The sequence below is a fragment of the Penaeus vannamei genome, chromosome 9, assembly GCF_042767895.1.
Source record: "Penaeus vannamei isolate JL-2024 chromosome 9, ASM4276789v1, whole genome shotgun sequence".
Lineage (NCBI taxonomy): Eukaryota > Metazoa > Arthropoda > Malacostraca > Decapoda > Penaeidae > Penaeus > Penaeus vannamei.
In genome coordinates this window covers 46,295,397-46,315,396 of record NC_091557.1, presented here as the reverse complement: position 1 = coordinate 46,315,396, position 20,000 = coordinate 46,295,397, and the positions used below count along the sequence as shown (strand labels likewise).

The 20,000-nt window shown below is 40.8% G+C and overlaps 1 protein-coding gene across 27 annotated transcripts in view; it reads right to left on the bottom strand.

The window, feature by feature from the left end:
* The window catches only part of Cda5 (Chitin deacetylase-like 5), a 136,933-nt gene that overhangs the window by 9,420 nt on the left and 107,513 nt on the right, over window positions 1-20,000 (bottom strand). For 3 of the 27 annotated variants that reach the window (XM_070125835.1, XM_070125826.1, XM_070125825.1), the window contains exons 3-15: window positions 17,659-17,857; window positions 16,601-16,750; window positions 15,998-16,061; window positions 15,328-15,441; window positions 14,871-14,917; window positions 9,612-9,739; window positions 9,376-9,451; window positions 8,573-8,731; window positions 6,994-7,179; window positions 5,813-6,361; window positions 3,749-3,874; window positions 2,792-2,881; window positions 450-556 (exon numbers count right to left, since the gene is read on the bottom strand). In XM_070125835.1, the coding sequence (XP_069981936.1) occupies window positions 450-556; window positions 2,792-2,881; window positions 3,749-3,874; window positions 5,813-6,361; window positions 6,994-7,179; window positions 8,573-8,731; window positions 9,376-9,451; window positions 9,612-9,739; window positions 14,871-14,917; window positions 15,328-15,441; window positions 15,998-16,061; window positions 16,601-16,750; window positions 17,659-17,857 (1,995 nt within the window). The remainder of the gene's footprint in view (window positions 1-449; window positions 557-2,791; window positions 2,882-3,748; window positions 3,875-5,812; window positions 6,362-6,993; window positions 7,180-8,572; window positions 8,732-9,375; window positions 9,452-9,611; window positions 9,740-14,870; window positions 14,918-15,327; window positions 15,442-15,997; window positions 16,062-16,600; window positions 16,751-17,658; window positions 17,858-20,000) is intronic. The other 24 variants (XM_070125840.1, XM_070125841.1, XM_070125839.1 and 21 more) reach the window with 15 other exon arrangements.

Sequence of the window (20,000 nt, the reverse complement as noted above, 5' to 3'; positions counted from 1 at the left end):
CACTCGTACAGTCACACTGATCTACTATTTATACAAGAAATTAAAAACAGAAAAAACATCAAGAATCATATTTAAACATTTTTGATTCTCTAAACGTTTCCCAAGGTACTAACTTACATGATAATAGCAAGACCTGGAATACAGATTAACACAATATAACATACAGCAAGCATACTTATTTTGACCTCATACTTTCGTAAAAAAAATACAATTTGACACAGATGTTCAGTGAAAAACAAATGACACTTTATAGCAGATCAGTTTTTAAAATTATACCAAAATTATCACTATATAACAAATCGATATGTAATAAATAGCAAGAAAAGAATCTAAATTATCTATCAAATACCGTATCAAGAAAAAAAGATCCTTAAAAATACATATAAAGACGTAAAATATATCATGACTCCAGGACCCTCATCCACTGACGTCAACCCCTTTTCGCCTACCTGGGATGTCCTTTCCGCCGCAGTAGCAGTCTGGGAGAACACACACTTTGGGGTCGCATTTGGTGGCCTTGGTGTCCACGGGGGGCTGGGGTCGGACTGGGGCTGGCCTGGGGTGGAGGGGGAGGGGGGTTATGGGTTAGTTTATGTGCTGTGTCATAATGTGTGTAGAAATAAGATAACTCGAATTTTGGGTATGTACATATCAAGAAAACACATGCATACACATACATTATATATATATATATATATATATATATATATATATATATATATATATATATATATATATAATCTATATATACATATATATATATATATATATATATATATATATATATATATAATGTATATATATACATATATATATATATATATATATAGATTATATATATGTATATATACATATGAATATATGTATGCATACATATATATATATGTATATATATATATATATATATATATATATATATATATATATATATATATATATATATATATATATATATTAACGATGCACGTATACATATAAAATCTACTTCACAAATCTGCATTAATTGATTCTTATATTTATATACATTCCGCGCTCACAGAAGCACTCATCTAAGTTGCCTTTAAAGCAGTTACTCGTCTTAGTTAAGGGGAGGAAGAGGGTCATTTAAGAGCAGAACCTATTTAGTGAATTACAGACTTTATGGGTGAGTTGGCAGCTTGGATAAAGGGAAGCTTCGGACTTTAATTAGTGTTGATATTACGTTCTGGGGAAGAAGAATCAGGCCTCTTATAGTGCAAAAAAATAGGACGGTGGTATTAAATCATTAGCGAAAAAAAAATAAAAACTTAAGTTGGTTATCTAATACTTTTTTTTAGACTATGGAATTCTTTGGAAACCGTAAAGCAAACTTACCTTCAGATCTGCTCGTTGAAATCCACTCAAAAGGAACTACCAAAAACTACTGTGCTCGTTTACATGGCTACCTTTCTAACACAACTGCTATCGCATGCAAAATATGCACTAAAAGCAATATGCTATAAGTCACATTATTCAATCTCACCGATGGAAGCGAGCATCGTTGCACTTCTTGTCAAATGTCTTGCTTTACAAATCTTTACAAGAAAACCTTATTAAAAAAATATATATACATTGATTAAAACCGAACATGTATTTATTTATAAAAGCAATATACATATTCCCAAAACTGTGCAAAAAAACGAACATGTATATATATAAAAGCATTATACATGTTTTCCAAAATTGTACAAAAACGATTTTGATTTTTTTTTCTCTTGTCACTTGTGTCTGAAGATTTATTAGTAAGCAAGCACAGAGCGACTCTATAAGTGTACCCATGCATATCTACAGTACTACAGAGAGTGTATATACAAGTCAGGCCTATCTATTTACACTGTGTAGGGTATGAACTGGCATTCCAATACATTGTTTATAGTGTATCATGCATTACGTTATTCGGGGTATTCGATCCAAGGTCTGGAATTCTGTTTTACACCGGTTTTACGTGTATTTTCCTGTATGTTTAAGTCGTCTGTATTTGTGATTCACCGCCCGTTCTAAGGACTGGAAGTTTAGATCAAACTGGACAGAATGATGATGTTCACTGATGGGAATTGTACACGTGAACATACGCTTTTGGTATTCGTATATCCAGGATTATGAACAATCTTGATTTTATCTCTATCGCTCTCCGTTACCGCGACGTCTGACGGTGTATAATGTTTTTTTTTCTGTTTGTTCATTGGGCTATGAATGAGAAAGGAAATAACATTACAGTCGGTATAATATTATGAACGCTTTTGCTGTCGTCTGTCAATCAGTTTGTGTGATGTGATGATCGGATTCCAGCAATGTTTATGTTTTAATTGATTTTCGGTAAGATGTTATCGTATTCTTCTCAGAAACAGGTGTACACATGCATGTGTAGAAAGAGAACTATTTCCGAACATTATACATACCAGTACCCCCTCTGTTAATTAAGGAGACAACTACCTCACACAACATTCTGAAACATGCTGCTAAGACGTGTGTTCCATGCTCATTCTAATAGATCAAAAAGCATCGCGACTTGTAATACTTAGTTATTTGTAATTCTTTCTATTTGTGCGTTATATGGGCATCCATGTGTGCTCTCTATATGTGCCATGAGGGGGGGGAAGCCATGAGGACGCCCCTCTGCGCCATAAATTCATTGAGGAGGACATGGAAGGTGCGAGAGTAAGGAGGTCAAGCGAGACTAAGAGGGAAAAAAAGTGGCCACGTCGCGGTTAAAATGATGACAATGAACACAAAAAAAATATGCGGTACTGGTTCTCTTCGCTCATAGAATTACCTCCTCGGGGGATATTTCCAGATATCGACGGAGGACGTGGCACCCGAGGGAGCGATTTCTGACACAGGCTTCAAGGTTGGACGCCTACTCCTGCAACCAAACGCCAGGGGAACTCAACAACAAAACTCAAAAAAAAAAAAAAAAAAAAAAAAAAAAAAAAAAAAAGGACTCGTCGAAGGTTGAGGTATTATTATGCTTTCTTTTTATTTATTCTTGAGGTAAGGGTTGGGGGGTAGGGGAGGGTGAGGGGGATGTTTAAGAAGAGGGAGGAAAACCCCAAAAGGGAGACAAGCGTTTTATAGTTTATACAGCAATAGAAAGAGAGGGAGAAGGGTAGGGTATATATATATTTTTTAGACAATAATATAACAAGATGATTTTTATATAGAACATGAGGAAGGTTCTGATTAATCATTGGTTTTATTATTAGTCACAGAATAAGAGAACTTTTGAGAGAATAAAGAGAGTAAAAAAAAGTCTTAAAAACTCTTGTAAACACCATGTAAAAGATCAGAAATGACATCACAGTGCCAATATAAACAGTAAAATCATATTCCTGGTCAGTTCAATGAATGGAAAAGGTATCTGGTTCCAAAGTGAATTCAAAACTCATGCAGTGGTTAGTGATTCCCGGGTGTCTGTATAAGACCCAGGATAAGAGTTTGAAGTTGTAAAAGAGTTTGAAGTTGTCAAAGAACTTTCTTCAGACATTTACACTAACAAATGTTACATCAATTCACGTGACAAACAAACATGCTGTACTGATATTTAGACGGATTTCTGCTTATGTATCTTTCAATTGGAATTTCTACAATTACCCGTACATGTCTTATATAAAAATCTAATTTGGAAACAAAAAACTAACCGACGAGGTGCTGGAAAAAAAGGAAAAATTGAGGTAAAATGAGATGAGATCAAGACGAGGTTCGTCCTGTCTCTGAGACGATGCCAACTCACCTCTTTGGCACCGAGTTGTCGACCGTCACGGGGCCACTGGAGGACGAAGAAGAAGAGGAGGAGGAAGAAGCGGGGGGACCGCGATTGGACGAAGAAGAAGTGGAGGAAGTGCTTGGGCGTCTTGACCTGCTAGGGCGAGGAACGAGGTCAGTTTCCGTGGTGAGGAAAGTGGGTTAAAAAATGACCTTTTTTTTTTGGTTTTACATATACAACTCTTGATTATTATTATTTTTTTTTTTTTTTACTTTTCTTTACAACTTTTGATTATTATTTTTTTTTCTTATTTATTTATTTATTTTTTTTACTTCTCTTTCAAATCCTTTCTAAATCGAAAAAAATAGAATGCTGTTTGTTTATTATCTTCTTTATCTTATCAGCATTGTTTTGGTTTTATATTCATAAATGGTTTGATTTGATCACCTTGGTACCTGAATCCACTGCGATAGTTTGTAAATTGACGTAAATAATTACAACACTCAAAAATCAGTGGTGGTTAAAGTGATATACAAGTTTGTTTAGTCAGAGATATTATTTTAAAACCCCATGTTTGATCTTGTTTTTTAATTTTGTTCTTCCTTTTATACCGCCACCAAGAAAGCACTTCATTTAACTGAAAAAAGAAATGTATTTATGCTAGTGCATGCGGTCTGACAATAATATCAGATTCATAATTTTGATAATTTCGATAATAATCCGCTTTGCACTAAGCACTGGTCATCTTTATGAGATGCGTGTACAGATTCAAGCAATCAAGAAGATTCTCTCTCTCTCTTTATATATATGTATATATGTATATATATATATATATATATATATATATATGTATATGTATATGTATATACATAAACATATATACATACATACACATATAAGCACACACACGCACACACACACACGCATACACACAAACACGCACACACACACACACACTCATATATATATGTTTGTATGTATATTATATACATACACACACACTCACACACACACACACACACACACACACACACACACACACACACACACACACACACATATATATATATATATATATATATATATATATATATATATATATATATATATGTATATATATATATCTTGTGTGTGCGTGTATTTGTACATGCGGAAATGGATGTATCATAATTTCTATAAACCAGAAAAAATAGAAAGCTCATCAATTATAAATGTACAAACTGCATTCTTAAATCACAAGACATGATTGGCATGCATTGTCACATTATATGCTGTCTAATGTTACTGGATCTGCTACACCCTTCTGAAAGCCAAACGCAATGTCGTCTCTTTTTTTCCCTGTCATTAACAAGGAAAACCGAAGTGTGATCTGCTTTCGGGGGAAAAAAGTCAAGTCATCGTCAATTGAAAACAGAAGAGGAAAATGTCTGAAGATGGGCGGCGGGAGGACACCTGTGCTGTGTCCTCGGCTGTAAACACAATAACAACCTTGTGTGAAGGCTGCGTAAGGGTGTTTAACCAAAGGGTCTTGGAGTCTGTAGGTTCGAGGCGTCTAAAACTTTCCTGATCGATCCTCCAGATGCGAGGACGTGTAGACTAGGCAAGGATTTTTCATTATTTTATTTCTTCCTCTATTTATAATTGTACACACGGGTTTGGAGCACCAAAAGGGGCGAGGGAAGAGAGGGGAAACCTTTACAATTGTTCATTATCCATTAGATAATGTCCCGTGCCCCTCAATAGGGTAAGATTTTGGAAATGTTTAATGATATAGAAGTCTTGAACTGCTAGGTAATGAATATCTGCTTTGGAATTGTTGTCTATATATGATTTTTTTCTAGACAGAGCGACAGAATGAGAAGAATATGGGGAAATTGAGCAAACTAGGATGTAAAATGCGAAAAGGAGAGAACAGTCGAACCGCTTGTCAGATTTAAGTGTCTCCGTGTAAAGCTTTAGACTGTCTGAATTATCATGAGCACATGCTTCTTCAGGCCATGCAGTATGTGATGACTAACCGCCATGCTGTTGGGGGTAGCATGGGATGTGTTATCCCGGTTCATTTAGACAGAGACCTTTTATACAACATACCTCTGGGTACTCTCGGGGGAACTAGAGGAACGGATACCGGAAGAGGAAGAAGAAGACTGAGAAGAGCGTTGGGAGGAGGAGGAGGAGGAGGAAGAAGAAGTAGAGGGGGAGCCTCGAGAGGTTGACTCGGAGGCACGGAGAGTACTGGAGGCTGAGGGCTGGGAGGAGGGGGAGGCGGAGGAGGAGGAGCGGGAGAGGGTGGAGGGGAGAGGAGCTCTCGCCCTCAGGGACTGGGAGGACAACTGCTCATTGGCGGGCGTGCGGGAAATGACCTGGGCTTTCTTGGCCGGGATCGCAGCCTGGACACGGGCGGGGTGGGCCCGGGCTTCACTCCCGGAGGAGGACTGGGACTGGGGTTGGGATCGGGAGCGGGACTGGGGGCGGGAAGCGGCCTCCTCGGCACCGGGGGATTGGGGTTGCCTAAAGGACTGCTGGCGGGAGGGGGGAGTTGGGTCGGGGGACTCGACGCCCGAGAAGGAAAAGGAGGAGCCAGGGCGTGCAGAATCAAAGTCAAAGTCGGAAAATTCGAAGAGCTGGGTTAGACCGTCCCTGTAACAACAACACACCGTCAGCATTCTCACTGACACTTCGCTTTTATCGCGTCGCCGATGCATTACTGGGTTACAGTTAGACTGAATATTTATAACATTTGCAAAGAGCTAGAGATATACATATAACAAACACATAAACGTGCATGACTGAAATATTATCATATTTACATGCTACAAACGTGCTCTCAAGTGCTATTTCAGCTGGCACACAAACAGGGTAAATGAGGTGTATATATACATACATATATCATAACACAATGAAATTTGGAAACTCCATGCTACTCTTCGTCGTCACCAATCAGGGATTACAAGAGCCATGCACACATGATTAGGAAAACGATTTAGAAGCACAGTATTAACACATTCCAGCATGCCTTTAATTGCATACATCCAAGTGTGAGAGAACTGAATGGCTGTGGCAATGAGCCTCTTTCAGGCGGTGGGGCTTTACACTGCGAGGACCTAGGGGGTGAGTCGCATCACAAGAAATGCCTTTCCACTAAGACTCGAGGCCGAATGACGTGCATGAACCATAAGGGTGAAAGGGGCAACGGCACTCCATCGTCCCGGATAGCCAGGTGATGCTCGACCCACGCCCTAGGGTCCCTGGTACTGAAGGGCAAACAGAACCTGGAGGAGGAGGAGGAGGAGGGAAGGGGCTGGCTCCTGGAGGACGACGCCGTCTGCCTGGAAGGAGAGCTCGACGCCCGGAGGGAGGAAGAGGGAGTGGGGGAGTTACTAGAGGGGAGAGAAGATCCACTTCTTGCAGTTCCTCCCCGTGAGAAAGACTTGGAGCTAGAGGCAGCCACGCGACGTCTAAAATATTGACATCATGCTGTGAGTTGTTTTAATCCTATCTAAGGTATCTGTGACTGACTGGAAATCCTTTGGCGGTCGTGGCTACTGAACTTGGATCTGTGCACATACGTACGTACACACATATACTGAGAGACACGTACACAAAAGCCTTATATACACTTCAGCTGTTAGAGGCTCGAACAAAACACACCACGGATTTCCAGTCAATCAACTTTACGAATCTATATTTACAAAACAATGAGTAACAGATTTTCAAAAAAGGAACTACACATATAATACACGGAGAAAACATGCGATGTGTGCGCTGACATTCACTGTGCACATACGAAAGAAGTCACAAGGGAATATCCAAAGTTGATCATAACACCGCCACAAAATGAACATTCAAGGGACTAAATATACAACTATCAGACTATTCTAATAAACTAAGAGGTTTATATACACATTTTATATACATATTTACTGTGCATATATATATATATATATATATATATATATATATATATATATATATATATATATATATATGTATGTATGTATATACTATGTATGTATGTATGTATGGATTTATGTATGCATTTGATATATATAAATCAAATATACATATATACATGTACATATGCAAATACATACACACATACATGAGAATACATGTATGCACATCTGTGTGAAAGTATATACAAACACAGTCAATGAAGAACCAGTATAGTGTGAGAGTAAGAGAGCAGTGCAGTAGTGGGTGTAAGGGTCTTTGGCGGAAGGTAGCTGTGTGTAAAGCAGGGGAGAGGCAGAGGCAGAACGCAAGCAAATTTCTAAAAAAAAACAAAAAAAAAACAGAGGAACAGGAAGCCGTGGTTGCTGTAGTTCCCTGTGCTTGAAAGAAATGACTTTCCCATTATATTTTTTATTTATTTTAATAGGCGAGACACGTAAGCTTTTAACTGAAAGAGAGTCGTAGCCAAATCACCTTATTTTTTTTTTTTATACAGAAGAGGTTTATCTTTATTTATATTCAGCGGTCAGAGGATATGCTACATCTCGTAACCCCAACGGCATTCTAATGCATACCTAAAAGCAGGAGGAATAACGATGAAGAGAGAAACAAAAGAATAAAAAAAAGGGAAAATAAAAAAGAAAAAGCAAGCTGGCTGGATAAGATTTAGTAACTACGAAAATCATGGCATAATCTGGTTTAATCATGCGCTGGTTATTTGATTAATGAACTTTAAAACTGCCGATTTTATGCTAAACAAAACAACAAAACAAACTCCACGTTCAACTGGAGGCTTCAGTCTGACCATGCAGCTAAAAGAGTTAATTAAAAGGCCTCTACAAAGCCAGCGAACAGAATCGTATTTTTTTTTCTTTTTTTTCGGCAACCAGCGCATACCTTTCAGGAATAGGCCTCAATTTAGGACCGGCGGGGGTGGTGGTGGTGGTGGTGGTGATGGTAGTAGTGCGAGGACGGGGTTTGGTTGTGGTTGTGGTGGTACTTGTGGTGGTGGTTGTGGTTGAACGCGGTGGAGGTCGGGTCTCGAACTCAACCGCGCTATGGCAGCCAAGCAACCAAACTCCAGATCAGTTTTGGAATCTTTTACTTTTATTTTATTTTTCTTTCTAATTTTTTTACTTTGATTTTAATTCTTGTGGTAAAAAAGAGACGAAGTGCTGATATATATGAATACTAAAAAGCGTGCAGAAAGAAATCTGATTCTGAGATAGAAGTAAAAAGTCCTAAGAACAATATGACAAAAAAAATCTTTGTCGTTTTACAGAGAATAAGTCCAAAATCACACAAAGATGTAGGCCTATCCAACAATTGAAAGTAAAATGAAGATTCAGAAAATCAGTTTGCAAATGAAAATGGAGCAAGTTCAAGAGAATGAATACGGGAAATCTCTGTCTTTATCATACTTAGACATGTCTTTACCATATTTACAAGAAAGTGATTTTAAAGAGAGAAAAACACACCAAATGACCACAGAAGTTCACATATTCAAAACGTTTTAATTATGTATACAGACATATATGGGTATATTTTATATGAATTTCCTTGTGCTTTAGAAATAATGTAAGTGGACATTTAATACCTCCAAAAATCCTACCAAAAATGTATGAGTTACTCCTAAAAAACACGATAATTAAAGAAAACGATTTATATTTTAGCCCTAACTAAAAGAATCTTTATTTTACCTGGTTGGAGCTGCAGTTACTGGGCGTCTGACTGGAGCAGGTGTAGCAGTTGGAGCGTTGTCGTAGTAATCTACGTCTTGAAGAAAAATAAAATGATAATTAAATAAATTCCCTCAGAACACAATAATAAAATGATAATTTGCTAAATTCCCTCAGAACACAATACAACTCGTTCCCAATTCCTTAGTTACTTTTTTTCATATAACGAATACCTTTTCAGATATTCAAATACATACCGTAGAGGTCGTAATAGTAGAAGTAATCAGCATCAGTGAAGTTCAGATCGCCGTAGAAAGCGTCATCAACGGAAGGAGTGACAGTTGGCTGAGGAGCTGGACGGGGAGCAGGAGTGGGCTGGCGTGGTCTGTGAAGTTGTTAAGGGCGGTCATTTCTGGTCTTTTGAAGCATGCGATTCGGGTCGTCACACCTGTGCTTACACGCATATACATACACGTACATATACGTACACACACGTACATAGACATAGACATACGCATACTTACTTTAATATTAAATACGCAAATACACACTTAATTAAAGATTTTCATACACACTTATATACAAACCTAAACAACACACACACACACACACACACAAACTAAGCAAACACACAAACAAACATACATACCTGAACAAAAAAAATATATATATACAGATCCACACACAAACGCATTGACACATACACATTGCTAACTTTGTAAGCTTGTCTATTAACATAAACGTATTTCTAACCCACAAAGAATGCAGATTTTAAGATTTCATTAACTGATATCAAGAGATCTAGTGGTCTAATAAATACTATTGGTCTACAGCACACGCAAAGCATCACTACTTCAACTACAGAACTTACATGTGCAGCAAATCTTAACAAAACGTATATATCTACCTCCACCGGTCATGCATTGACACAACACTGCTCGAGTCTGCTTCAGATCATGCTTTGTATGCAATTCTCTCCCTATATAATAATGCTGAAATGCTTTTTTTTTTGGTTCTTAAATTCAGATTATTGCACCCAGATTTAGTGCTGCCTCTCACAGAGAACTCTAAGTAAGATGTAACTGCTGAGAATTTTTTTTGAGAATGGAGAACCTTAAAGATCTATGTCATGTTTCCCCATGATTGAAAAAAATAATGTGATAGGCTTATGAGAAAACCAAATTTGGCAGCCCTAAAGTCTGTGGCGGGTGCGCATGAGCAGTGCTGCGGGGTACCTGGATGATTGCTGGTCGTCGTGGGTGGGGAGGTGGTTGGGGGTGGGCGGGATCGAGTCAGAAGTCTGGGAAGAACTCGCAGGCAGTCGCGAGAGTTCGGGGTGTCGGGCAGTGCCAGGGACCTGAGGCGGTTTGCTCAACGAGATCACGTTTTCGGGGGACTCGGCCGAGACCACTTTCCTGAAGGGGGGGAATGTCGACCTCTGTCTGGAGAACGGGGTCTGGGGGGTGGTGACTTTGGGGGGGCGGCGGTTAAGGCGAGTAGGGGAGGAGGTGGGGGAGGGGGGTCGTCGGGTGGGACGAGTTGCACGCGGGGTGGCAACGGTAGTGGGACTGGGGGGGACTGTTCGGGGCGTCGTAGGTCGTGGGGCTTCGGTAGTTGGGCGAGGTTTTGGGGTCGTGCGGATGGGGATGGTGTGGCGAGGCGATAGTGTTGTGGGGCGGGGTGCTGGTGTGGTGTGGCGAGGGGCGAATGTGGTGGGGCGAGGCGCCGGTGTGGTGTGACGAGGGGCGAAGGTGGTGGGTCGCGGGGCTGGTGTGGTTAAGAAAGGTCTGTGGGATTCGGGATCGAAAGGCTGGGGGGGAAACGCGGGTCCTGGCTGCGGAGGAGGGAACTGAGGGCGCCCTTCGAGTGGCGGGCGAGGGAGGAATTGGCTGCTTTCTGGGGGAGGAGGAGGGAAGACTGGCTGCCTCTCGGGTGGAGGAGGGAAGACTGGCTGCCTCTCGGGCGGAGGAGGGACTTCTGGGTCGAAGGGGCGCTGAGGACTCTGGCCGGGGACAACAAAGTGCGAGGGGATTTGGGAGGGGCTGGGCGGGGCGACAGGCTTGGCTTCCTCCGGCACGAAGGGCTCAGCGACCGACTCGAGGTGGGGGAAGGACCCGGGGTGGGGGCGGGGCAGGAAGGCGTCGGTCTGAGGGGGTGGTCGGAAGGGGTCGACCTGGGGCCGCGGCCGGAAAGGGTCGGCTTGGGGCCTGGGGCGGAAGGGGTCAACCTGGGGCCTGGGGCGGAAGGGATCGACCTGAGGCCTAGGGCGAAATTGGCCCTGCGGCCTCGGCCTGGAAAGGATCTGCTGCTGGGACGGAGGCTGCCTGCCCTGGCCGTTGGCGAAGGGCCTCGTGTCAAAGGTCTCCCCGAAGTGGCTGAAGTGCTGGAAGTTCCCGAAGGGGTTGGCGGGGGACTGCGGGGGGAACTGGCCCGGGGGGAAGCGACTGGTCTGGGGGAAGCGAGAAAACTGCTGCGTGTGGAACGCGTTGGGGGGGAAGCCCTGGTTTATGAAAGCTCCCTGAGGAAGCGACTGCCTGCGAGTTATTCCCTGGTCACGAGATTCAAGGGGGAGGGACTGGCTATTCCTGGGGGACGCTGCTGCTGCTGCGTCAGGTGAGGACTCCTGCAGGCGGTGCTGAGGTGACTCCTGCCAAAACCTTGCTGTGGCGGCAGAGGGAAAGGGATGCTCTTGGAGGGGAAGTCGGAAGTCAGAGTCGGGTGTGGAGTCGAGAACAGTCAGGTCTCGCCGGTAAAGGTGGCTTTTGCGGGCGGAGGAGAATGCGCGTCCCGGCCACGCCCCCTCCTCGAGATCGTTGGGCGACCTTCACATAAACACCGCGTCAGGCTCAGGCACTCTCGCGCTCGCCCTGGGCCCGAACGCCGCGCGCAGGCTGTCGTGTGCAGGGCGGCCGCTTCGAGCAGGCAACAACGAGTCGTCTCGCTTGACACCGTGACATGAATATCAAGTAAGTGACATGAAAATGCTCATTGCAGACTGACACACTAATTGGCTTTGTCCTTAAACCCGGAGAGAGTCCACGTTGTCACTGATCACTTTCAAATAGCATCTTTAGCAGGACTTTTCTTTTCTATTAGATATTCAATCGCTTCTGAAGACACTTATCATTATTAATATTGCTATTATGACCTTAATTGATGGCATATGTGAAGTAAGAATGATAACAACAGCAGCAAAAGAAAAAGATATTTATTCTTACAGTGTATGGATGTGTGTGTGTGTGTGGATAGATGAATGGATGGATAGATAGTTAGATAGATAGATACATAGATAGATGGATAAATAACCAGATAGATAGATGGAGGGATGTTGTGTATATCTGTAGTATATGTTGCATATTTGTATACAGTATATCATAGCATAGTCTTCAAATGGATAATTATCTACTTTACCAATACAATCTACAAGTATGTACAAAAACAGTCAATATGCTACAACTTCTACTACAAACACTTCTACAGCCAGCACGACAATCAGTATTACTAAAATCACTACTTTAATGCTAATGATCATACTAGCAATAAAACTACTGATGCTAATATTACTTCTACTAGGGACGATGCTGAAGAGGGTTGTATTGTAAACAGGTATGATATGATGATGATAATGATGAAAATGATGTAGAGGTGGTGAGGATATTAACTGTAATAATAATCATGATGATAATGATCGTCATGATAATGATAATAAAGATGATGGTGTTGAGAATAATGATAATGTTAATAATAATAACACTGCTAATGGTATTAACAATAATAACAATAGCAATAATGACAATAATGCTCATAACAATAATAATAACAACGCTAAAGAGAACAATGACCTTAGAAATAAAGATAATGACGATATCATTTTAGATTTAATCACTGGATCTCTATCCGGGTTATATATGAGATCTGATCGCATGACTCATTCATCATAGACGATCGGATCTATCTACAAAGCATTAAAGACTATTGTTGCTTGCATTTCGGGCCGAGGGCGTGCTTGAGGTACCAGCATAAACTTGTTAGTAGTTTCATTATATGGAGAAAAAAAGGAGTGTCAATTGATAAACAGGTCATATAATAAAGGAATCATTAGTAGTAGTCTTGAGATAAAAAAAAAAAAAAAAACGTCAACTAAAGCATAGTAATATTATAACGTTAATCTTGTCTTATATATATATATATATGAAGTCTTATTGACAACAAGTTCGTGAGGAATTGAGTGTTGTCATGGTTACTGTGTGCTGTGTGCTTGAGTGTGCACGCAAATCTATCAGTACAATGCTATATCAGCAACCTTATCTTTACTGTGAGTGATGATGAGGAAGGACAGATAGATAGAGAAGAGAAAGCAAGTCAAAGGAAGGATAAAAAAAAACCTTTTCCAAAGTTGAAAAGAAAACTAAAAGAGACGATTTTTCTTCAAGAAATAATCTACGAACGATATATATATATATAAGTTTACATTTATCAATCTATCAATCTATTCATCTATCTATTTTTCTGTCTATTTATATATCTGCCTATCTATTCATCTATCTATCTACCTATGTATCTATTTATCTATCCGCAAATCTATGTACATATCTATGTATCTATTTATCTATCCGCAAATCTATGTACATATCTATGTATCTATCTATGCATTTATCTATCTATGTATCTATCTTCATATCTATCTATCTAATATATCTATGTATCTATGTATCTAGCTTTCTTTGTATCTATCTATCTATCTATCAATCAAACAATCAATCACTCTATCTATCTATCTATCTATCAGTCACTCAATCTAACTATCTCTCCATCATTTTATCTATATCTATACTTATCGACATTTCTCTCTCTCTCTCTCTTTCTCTCTCTCTCTCTTTACGTTGTACACAAACCCTTTCCACTCTGAGAACTGATCCCACTTCTCTGTTTACATAACGCAACGCACATGACCAACATCTAAAGGGAAAGTGTACACCAGTATCTCTCGTGTGTGTTATTATTATACGAGTCGGGAATGTACTACAAGGCTTATGAATTGGAAATGACGAGTTCATGAGAGTGTTAGTTTCTTTGGAGGATTTGAAATTATGTAATACATTGGGGGTATTTTTTTCTTTATTTGTTTAAGCTACTTGTTTATTTATTTAGCTTTCTAGTTGGGTCTAAGAACTTTCTGAATGATATTTTATTCAGTTTTGATCATTCATAAAGATTTAGAGATTTAAGACACATCTACCACTATACACAACCTTCTCTTAAAAGAAAAGATATCTACGATTTATTCTAAACTAACCCCCCCCCCCTAAAAAAGTAATCTATCACAGAAACGAAACGAAAAGAATAAACCCCCTCCCCTTCCCCCCTCCCTCCCAAGAAAAGGAGCCAAGAACAGAAACGAAAAGAAAGGAAGAAGACATAAAAAGGTAAACAAGAAATTACAATAAGAAGTGTTTGTAAATTCCAAGACAGTTTCAGCCAAGCAAACAGCATGCCATAAACCTGGGTGCACTTACGGGAAAACGGGAGCAGTGTTGACAAGGCGTCTGTTGGATTCTTGGACCTGGAGTGGGAAGAGGTTTCGATTCTTTAATTGCTTATTCCGATCCTTTATATCCTTTTAAACTGATAAATAAGGACACGGACAACAAGGACAGTAAGAAAGGTAATAATAAAGACTAAAAGACTAGAGAAAAAAACAAAAACACAAGAACGAGATCAAGAACAGTACAGAAAATAACAAAAAAAAATAAGTAGAAAAAACGAGAAAAAAACCACAAAATTGAGACCAAGAACAGTAAAAAAAATAACAAAAAAATTATTCAAAAAATAAAAATACAAGCAAATATAACACCCCCCCCAAAAAAAAAAAAAAAAAAAATAATAATAAAACAAAATAATAAAAATAAAAAATAATTAAAAAAAACACAAAAGCAAGACTTTAAAAAAAAATCCTGGAATCTTGGAACCTACCGCCGCGTCCGTGAAGAGGTTCTGGAATCGCTGGGAACTGACAACCTGCTGTTTCGGTTCCTGTTGTTCCCTGAAGAAGCGAGCTTGCCTGTTGGCCTTGTCGCTGTTGTCGAACTGGAGAAGGAGCGAAAGAGAGGAATAAATTGGTGAAAAGGGAACGGGAATGATTAAGTAATAAGAGATGAACGGAAAGGATGGATTAAGTGATAAAAAAATGAACGAAAATGGTGAATAAATTGGTAAAAATTAACGAAAAGGATGAATTAATTGATAGAAAAAATAACGGAAAGGATGAATTATCTTATGAAAATGAACGAAAATGATTAATAAATTGATAAAAATGAATGAAAAAATGAATTAAGTAATAAAAATGAACGAAAATAATGAATTGATTTATAAAAGTGAATGAGAATAACGAATTAAGTAATAAAAATGAACGAAAATAGTAAACAAACCAATAAAAGGAAGGAAAATAATGAATTAAATAATAAAAATCCAAAGAAAACAATAAATTAAATAAAAAAAAAGTTATCGAAAGCAATGAACAAACCAATAAAAAAGCAACGAAGATATGGAACTAAGTAACAGAAAAAGGAACAACAACAATGAATAAGTAATTAAAAAAAAACACTAAATGACAAAAACAAACAAACAAACAAACAAAACTCACAGCGTTGGAAGCTCGTAGACTCTGGGACGAACGGAGGCTGTTGTCGAGGCGGTCGTCGAAGCTGCTGAGAAATGAGGCGAATGAGGAGAGGAGGCAATTATGAGGTAAGAAAATGAGAATGAGGAGAGAAAAATGAGAATGAGGAGAAGAGGCAACTATTAGGAAATAAAAATAAAGAGAGAAGGCAATTACGAGGAAAAAAAGTGAGGAGAGGAGGCAATTAGGAGCTAAGAAAATTGAGGAGGAATGAGAGGAGATAATTATAAGGAAAGAAAAATGAGGAGAAGAGGCAATTATGAGGAAAACAGTGAGGAGAATGAGGAGAGGAGGCAATAATGAGGTAGGAAATACAGTGAGAATGAGAAGAGAGGGCAAAGATGAGGTAAGAAAAATGAGGAAGAATTATGAGTAGATAATCATGAGGTAAACATAAAAGAACGTGGAAATAAGGTAATAAAAGAAACAAACGAAAAATATATCAACACACAAAAAAACATAAAAACAGACAATCCTACCAACCCCCTTCCCCCCCTTCCCACCCTAAAAAAAATTAATTAATGAGTCTAAACCCCACACCGTTTCCGGAGCCGAAGAAAACCTCACCTCACAGACGACGTCAGGGGTTCAGTGACTGGCCTGACGGGGTTCGATCGCGTGCGGGGGTCTGTGATCCTGACGGTGGACACCCCCGACCCCGCCTGCGTCAGGTTGCACACGACGTTGCGTGGCCAGTCGCAGGTCTGCAGTTCGTGGCTGGAGAGAGAGAGAGGGAGAGAGTGAGAGAGAGAGAGAAGGATTTAGTGATAAGGGGTAGAGATGTAGGGAAAGGGAAAAGGGTTGGGTGAGGGTGAATATTTTAATACGAGAGATGTATTTTACTCTTTTTTTTGTATATATCTACATACGTATTTCTGACGAAGATGTATTCGCAAATATAAGATTGAGAATGAGAGTAGGTTTTTTTTTTTTTAATATACCATCTTCGTAATACAAGAGGCGTATTTGATATATATATATTTTTTTAATATATCTTCGTCAGAAACACATTACGTATTTCTGACGAAGACATATTCGCGAATGTAAGATTGAGGATGAGAATGAGTATCCTCACAAGATGTGTATTTGACTTTTTATTATTATATCTTCGTCAGAAATACAATACGTATTTCTGACGAGGATATATTCGAGAAGGAATGAATGAGAATGAATATCTTCACAATACAAGAGGTGTATTTGACCTTTTTATACATATATCTTCGTCATATATCTTTCTGACGAAGGTATGTATATTCGAAACCTATCAAACACATCTCTTGTATTGTGAAGATATTCATTCTCATTCATACCTTTCTTCATTTGTTAACATGAATGCGGTTCAAGGGTAGAGCTGTTTCGACGAAGCCAGTACATGAATATATGAATGCGTGAATAAGCTGGTAAGCATTGACAGATCCAACGAATGAATAAATAAATAAATGAATCGACGAGAGAAAAAAATGAAATGAAACAAAACAAAACAAAACTAAAAAAATGGATTAGAGAAATAAAAAGTAAAAGTAAACACCTGTCAAGAAAAAAACATGAAAAGTATCTCCGCAAAAAAAAAAAAAAAAAAAAAAAATCTACCTCCCCCTTCCAAAAAACGTGCACCAGCGACCTACCTGTAGACGAGTCCTCCGGTGCAGGACTCCTGAAGGGCTCCGCCGAACACACAGACGTAGTACTGGGAGCAGTCAGTCGGGTGCGGGTAATAACCGAAGTCTTCCGGGCAGTTGAAGTCGGCTACTTCCGATTTGCCGGCCGGGACTCGCTGACGTCGGCGACCACCGCTGATCGATCTCTGCTGACACGTCGCTAGTCCTGCGGGAGGAGGGAGAGGAAGAGGGTTATTGAGGGAGGTGGTGGGGGAGGGCGTGTGAGGGGGGGGGGTAAGTGTGTGGGGAATTTCGGTTTTTGTCTTTATGTGATGTGATTTTCTTTATTTATTTCTTTTTTTTTTCTTTCTCTTTCAGATGCGGAATTTTTTCTCTCTCTGTCTCTGTCTCTGTCTCTCTCTCTCTCTCTCTCTCTCTCTCTCTCTCTCTCTCTCCCTCCCTCCCTCCCTCCCTCCCTCTCTCTCTCTCTCTCTCTCCCTCCCTCTCTCCCTTGCTTTCGCCATGTGTCTACCACACCTATCCCTCCATCACGTATCTATCTATTCATCTATACCTACGCGTTCACGCCCATTCAGCACCACGCACCCATCCTCCATTCCGCTCTCACAACCCCCTAGTATTACACAGTACTTGTTGACGCCGCCGGGGGGGGGGGGGGTTCAATCAGAAACGCTATCATGGTTAATTATGATTTTCGACGCGGGGAACCGTCATGGTGCGTATGGTGGTGAAATTGGGAGATTAATCACGTGACCTTCGTTCTATCGAGGGATTTGGCGAGCGTGTGAAGAAGCGGCGGCTCGCTCTCGCCTCCATTCCGATGGCACGATTCCTGTTCCCCTTCTCTCGCCTCCTTCTTCTTTTTTCTCGTTTCCCTATCCTCTTTCTCTTCTTGTTCCCCTTCCTCCTCCGCTTCTCCTTCTTCCACCTTCCTTCTCCCATTCTCCTGCTATCCCCTTATTCCTCTCCCTCTTCTCGTACTCCTTACCCTTCCTGTTCCCCTTCCTCTTCCTCTCCCCTTCCCTTCCCCTTCCCCTCCCCTTCCTCTTCTCCCTCTCCTCCCACCCTTTCCCCCTACTCTCACCCTCCACCCCCCTCCCCGCGATCCGGTCATGGCTTTACGAATCTCACATGAATATTTACGACTCTTTATAAGTGGAACATGTACAGTGTCTGACACTTAACACAAATCGCTGTTGTTAAGTGTCCACGGTTAGAAATCACGAGGGCTGGTCATGGTGATGCGCCAAGAACTGAGAAGAGGTCCTTGGGGTTGTGGTGTCATGGTAGCTTATGGTAGAGAACCGTATTGTGCCATAGACGCTCGTTTCCGAAAGCGTTTTCTATAGCGTCGTCGAACTCAAGTTGAGAATTTTCCTCGATGAAGACGACCACCTCGCAAGGACCTCCTGATACGACCACTTTTCAAGACGACCGCCTCCCAAGCATCCTCTCAAGACGACCACGTCCCAAGCACCTTTCAAGACGACCACCTTCCAAGCACCTCTCAAGACGATCACCTCGCAAGGACCTCCTGAGACGACCACTTCCCAAGACGACCACCTTCCAAACACCAAGCATCCTCCCAAGACGACCACTTCTCAAGACGACCACCTCACAAGCATCCTCCCAAGACGACCACCTCCCAAGACGACCACCTCCCAAGCATCCTCCCAAGACGACCACCTTCCAAGACGACCACCTCCAAAGACACCGACTCATTTCCGCGAAAGGAGATGTCGGCACTGCCTCTGTAGTCTCTGAACAAAAGCTGGATCACGCGAGAGGGGGAGGGGGAGGGGGTGTGCTGGAGGGGAAGGGTAGGGGGTATTGCTTCACGCTATCCCCCCCCCCCCTCCCAGACGCCATAGAAGCCGAAAAGTGGGGGAAGGGGGGGGGGAGGGAGTATATACCCCGACGCGTAATTGCCTAAGACGCACATCGTGAGCAATTCACTGTGCATGTCTGTGTGTGTGTGTGTGTATGTGTGTGTGTGTGTGTGTGCATGTCTTTATTTATGATTATGTGCGTGTGTGTGTGTGTGTGCGTGCATGTCTTTATTTATGATTACGTGCGTGTGTGCGTGTGTGTGTGTGTGCATGTCTTTATGTCTGATTACGTGCGTGTGTGCGTGTGCATGTGAGTGTTTGCGTGCGTATGCTGTCAATACCTACTTCCGTGCGTGCCTCAATATGTGCTAGCGTGTCTGTGTTCTTGCATGCACGCGTGAGGACGTCTGAATGCTTCGATATTTTTTCCAGTCTTTTACTTTTATATCAGAAAAGCTACGCGAAATATACATGGATAGATAGATAGATAGATAGATAGGTAGGTAGGTAGAAAGGTAT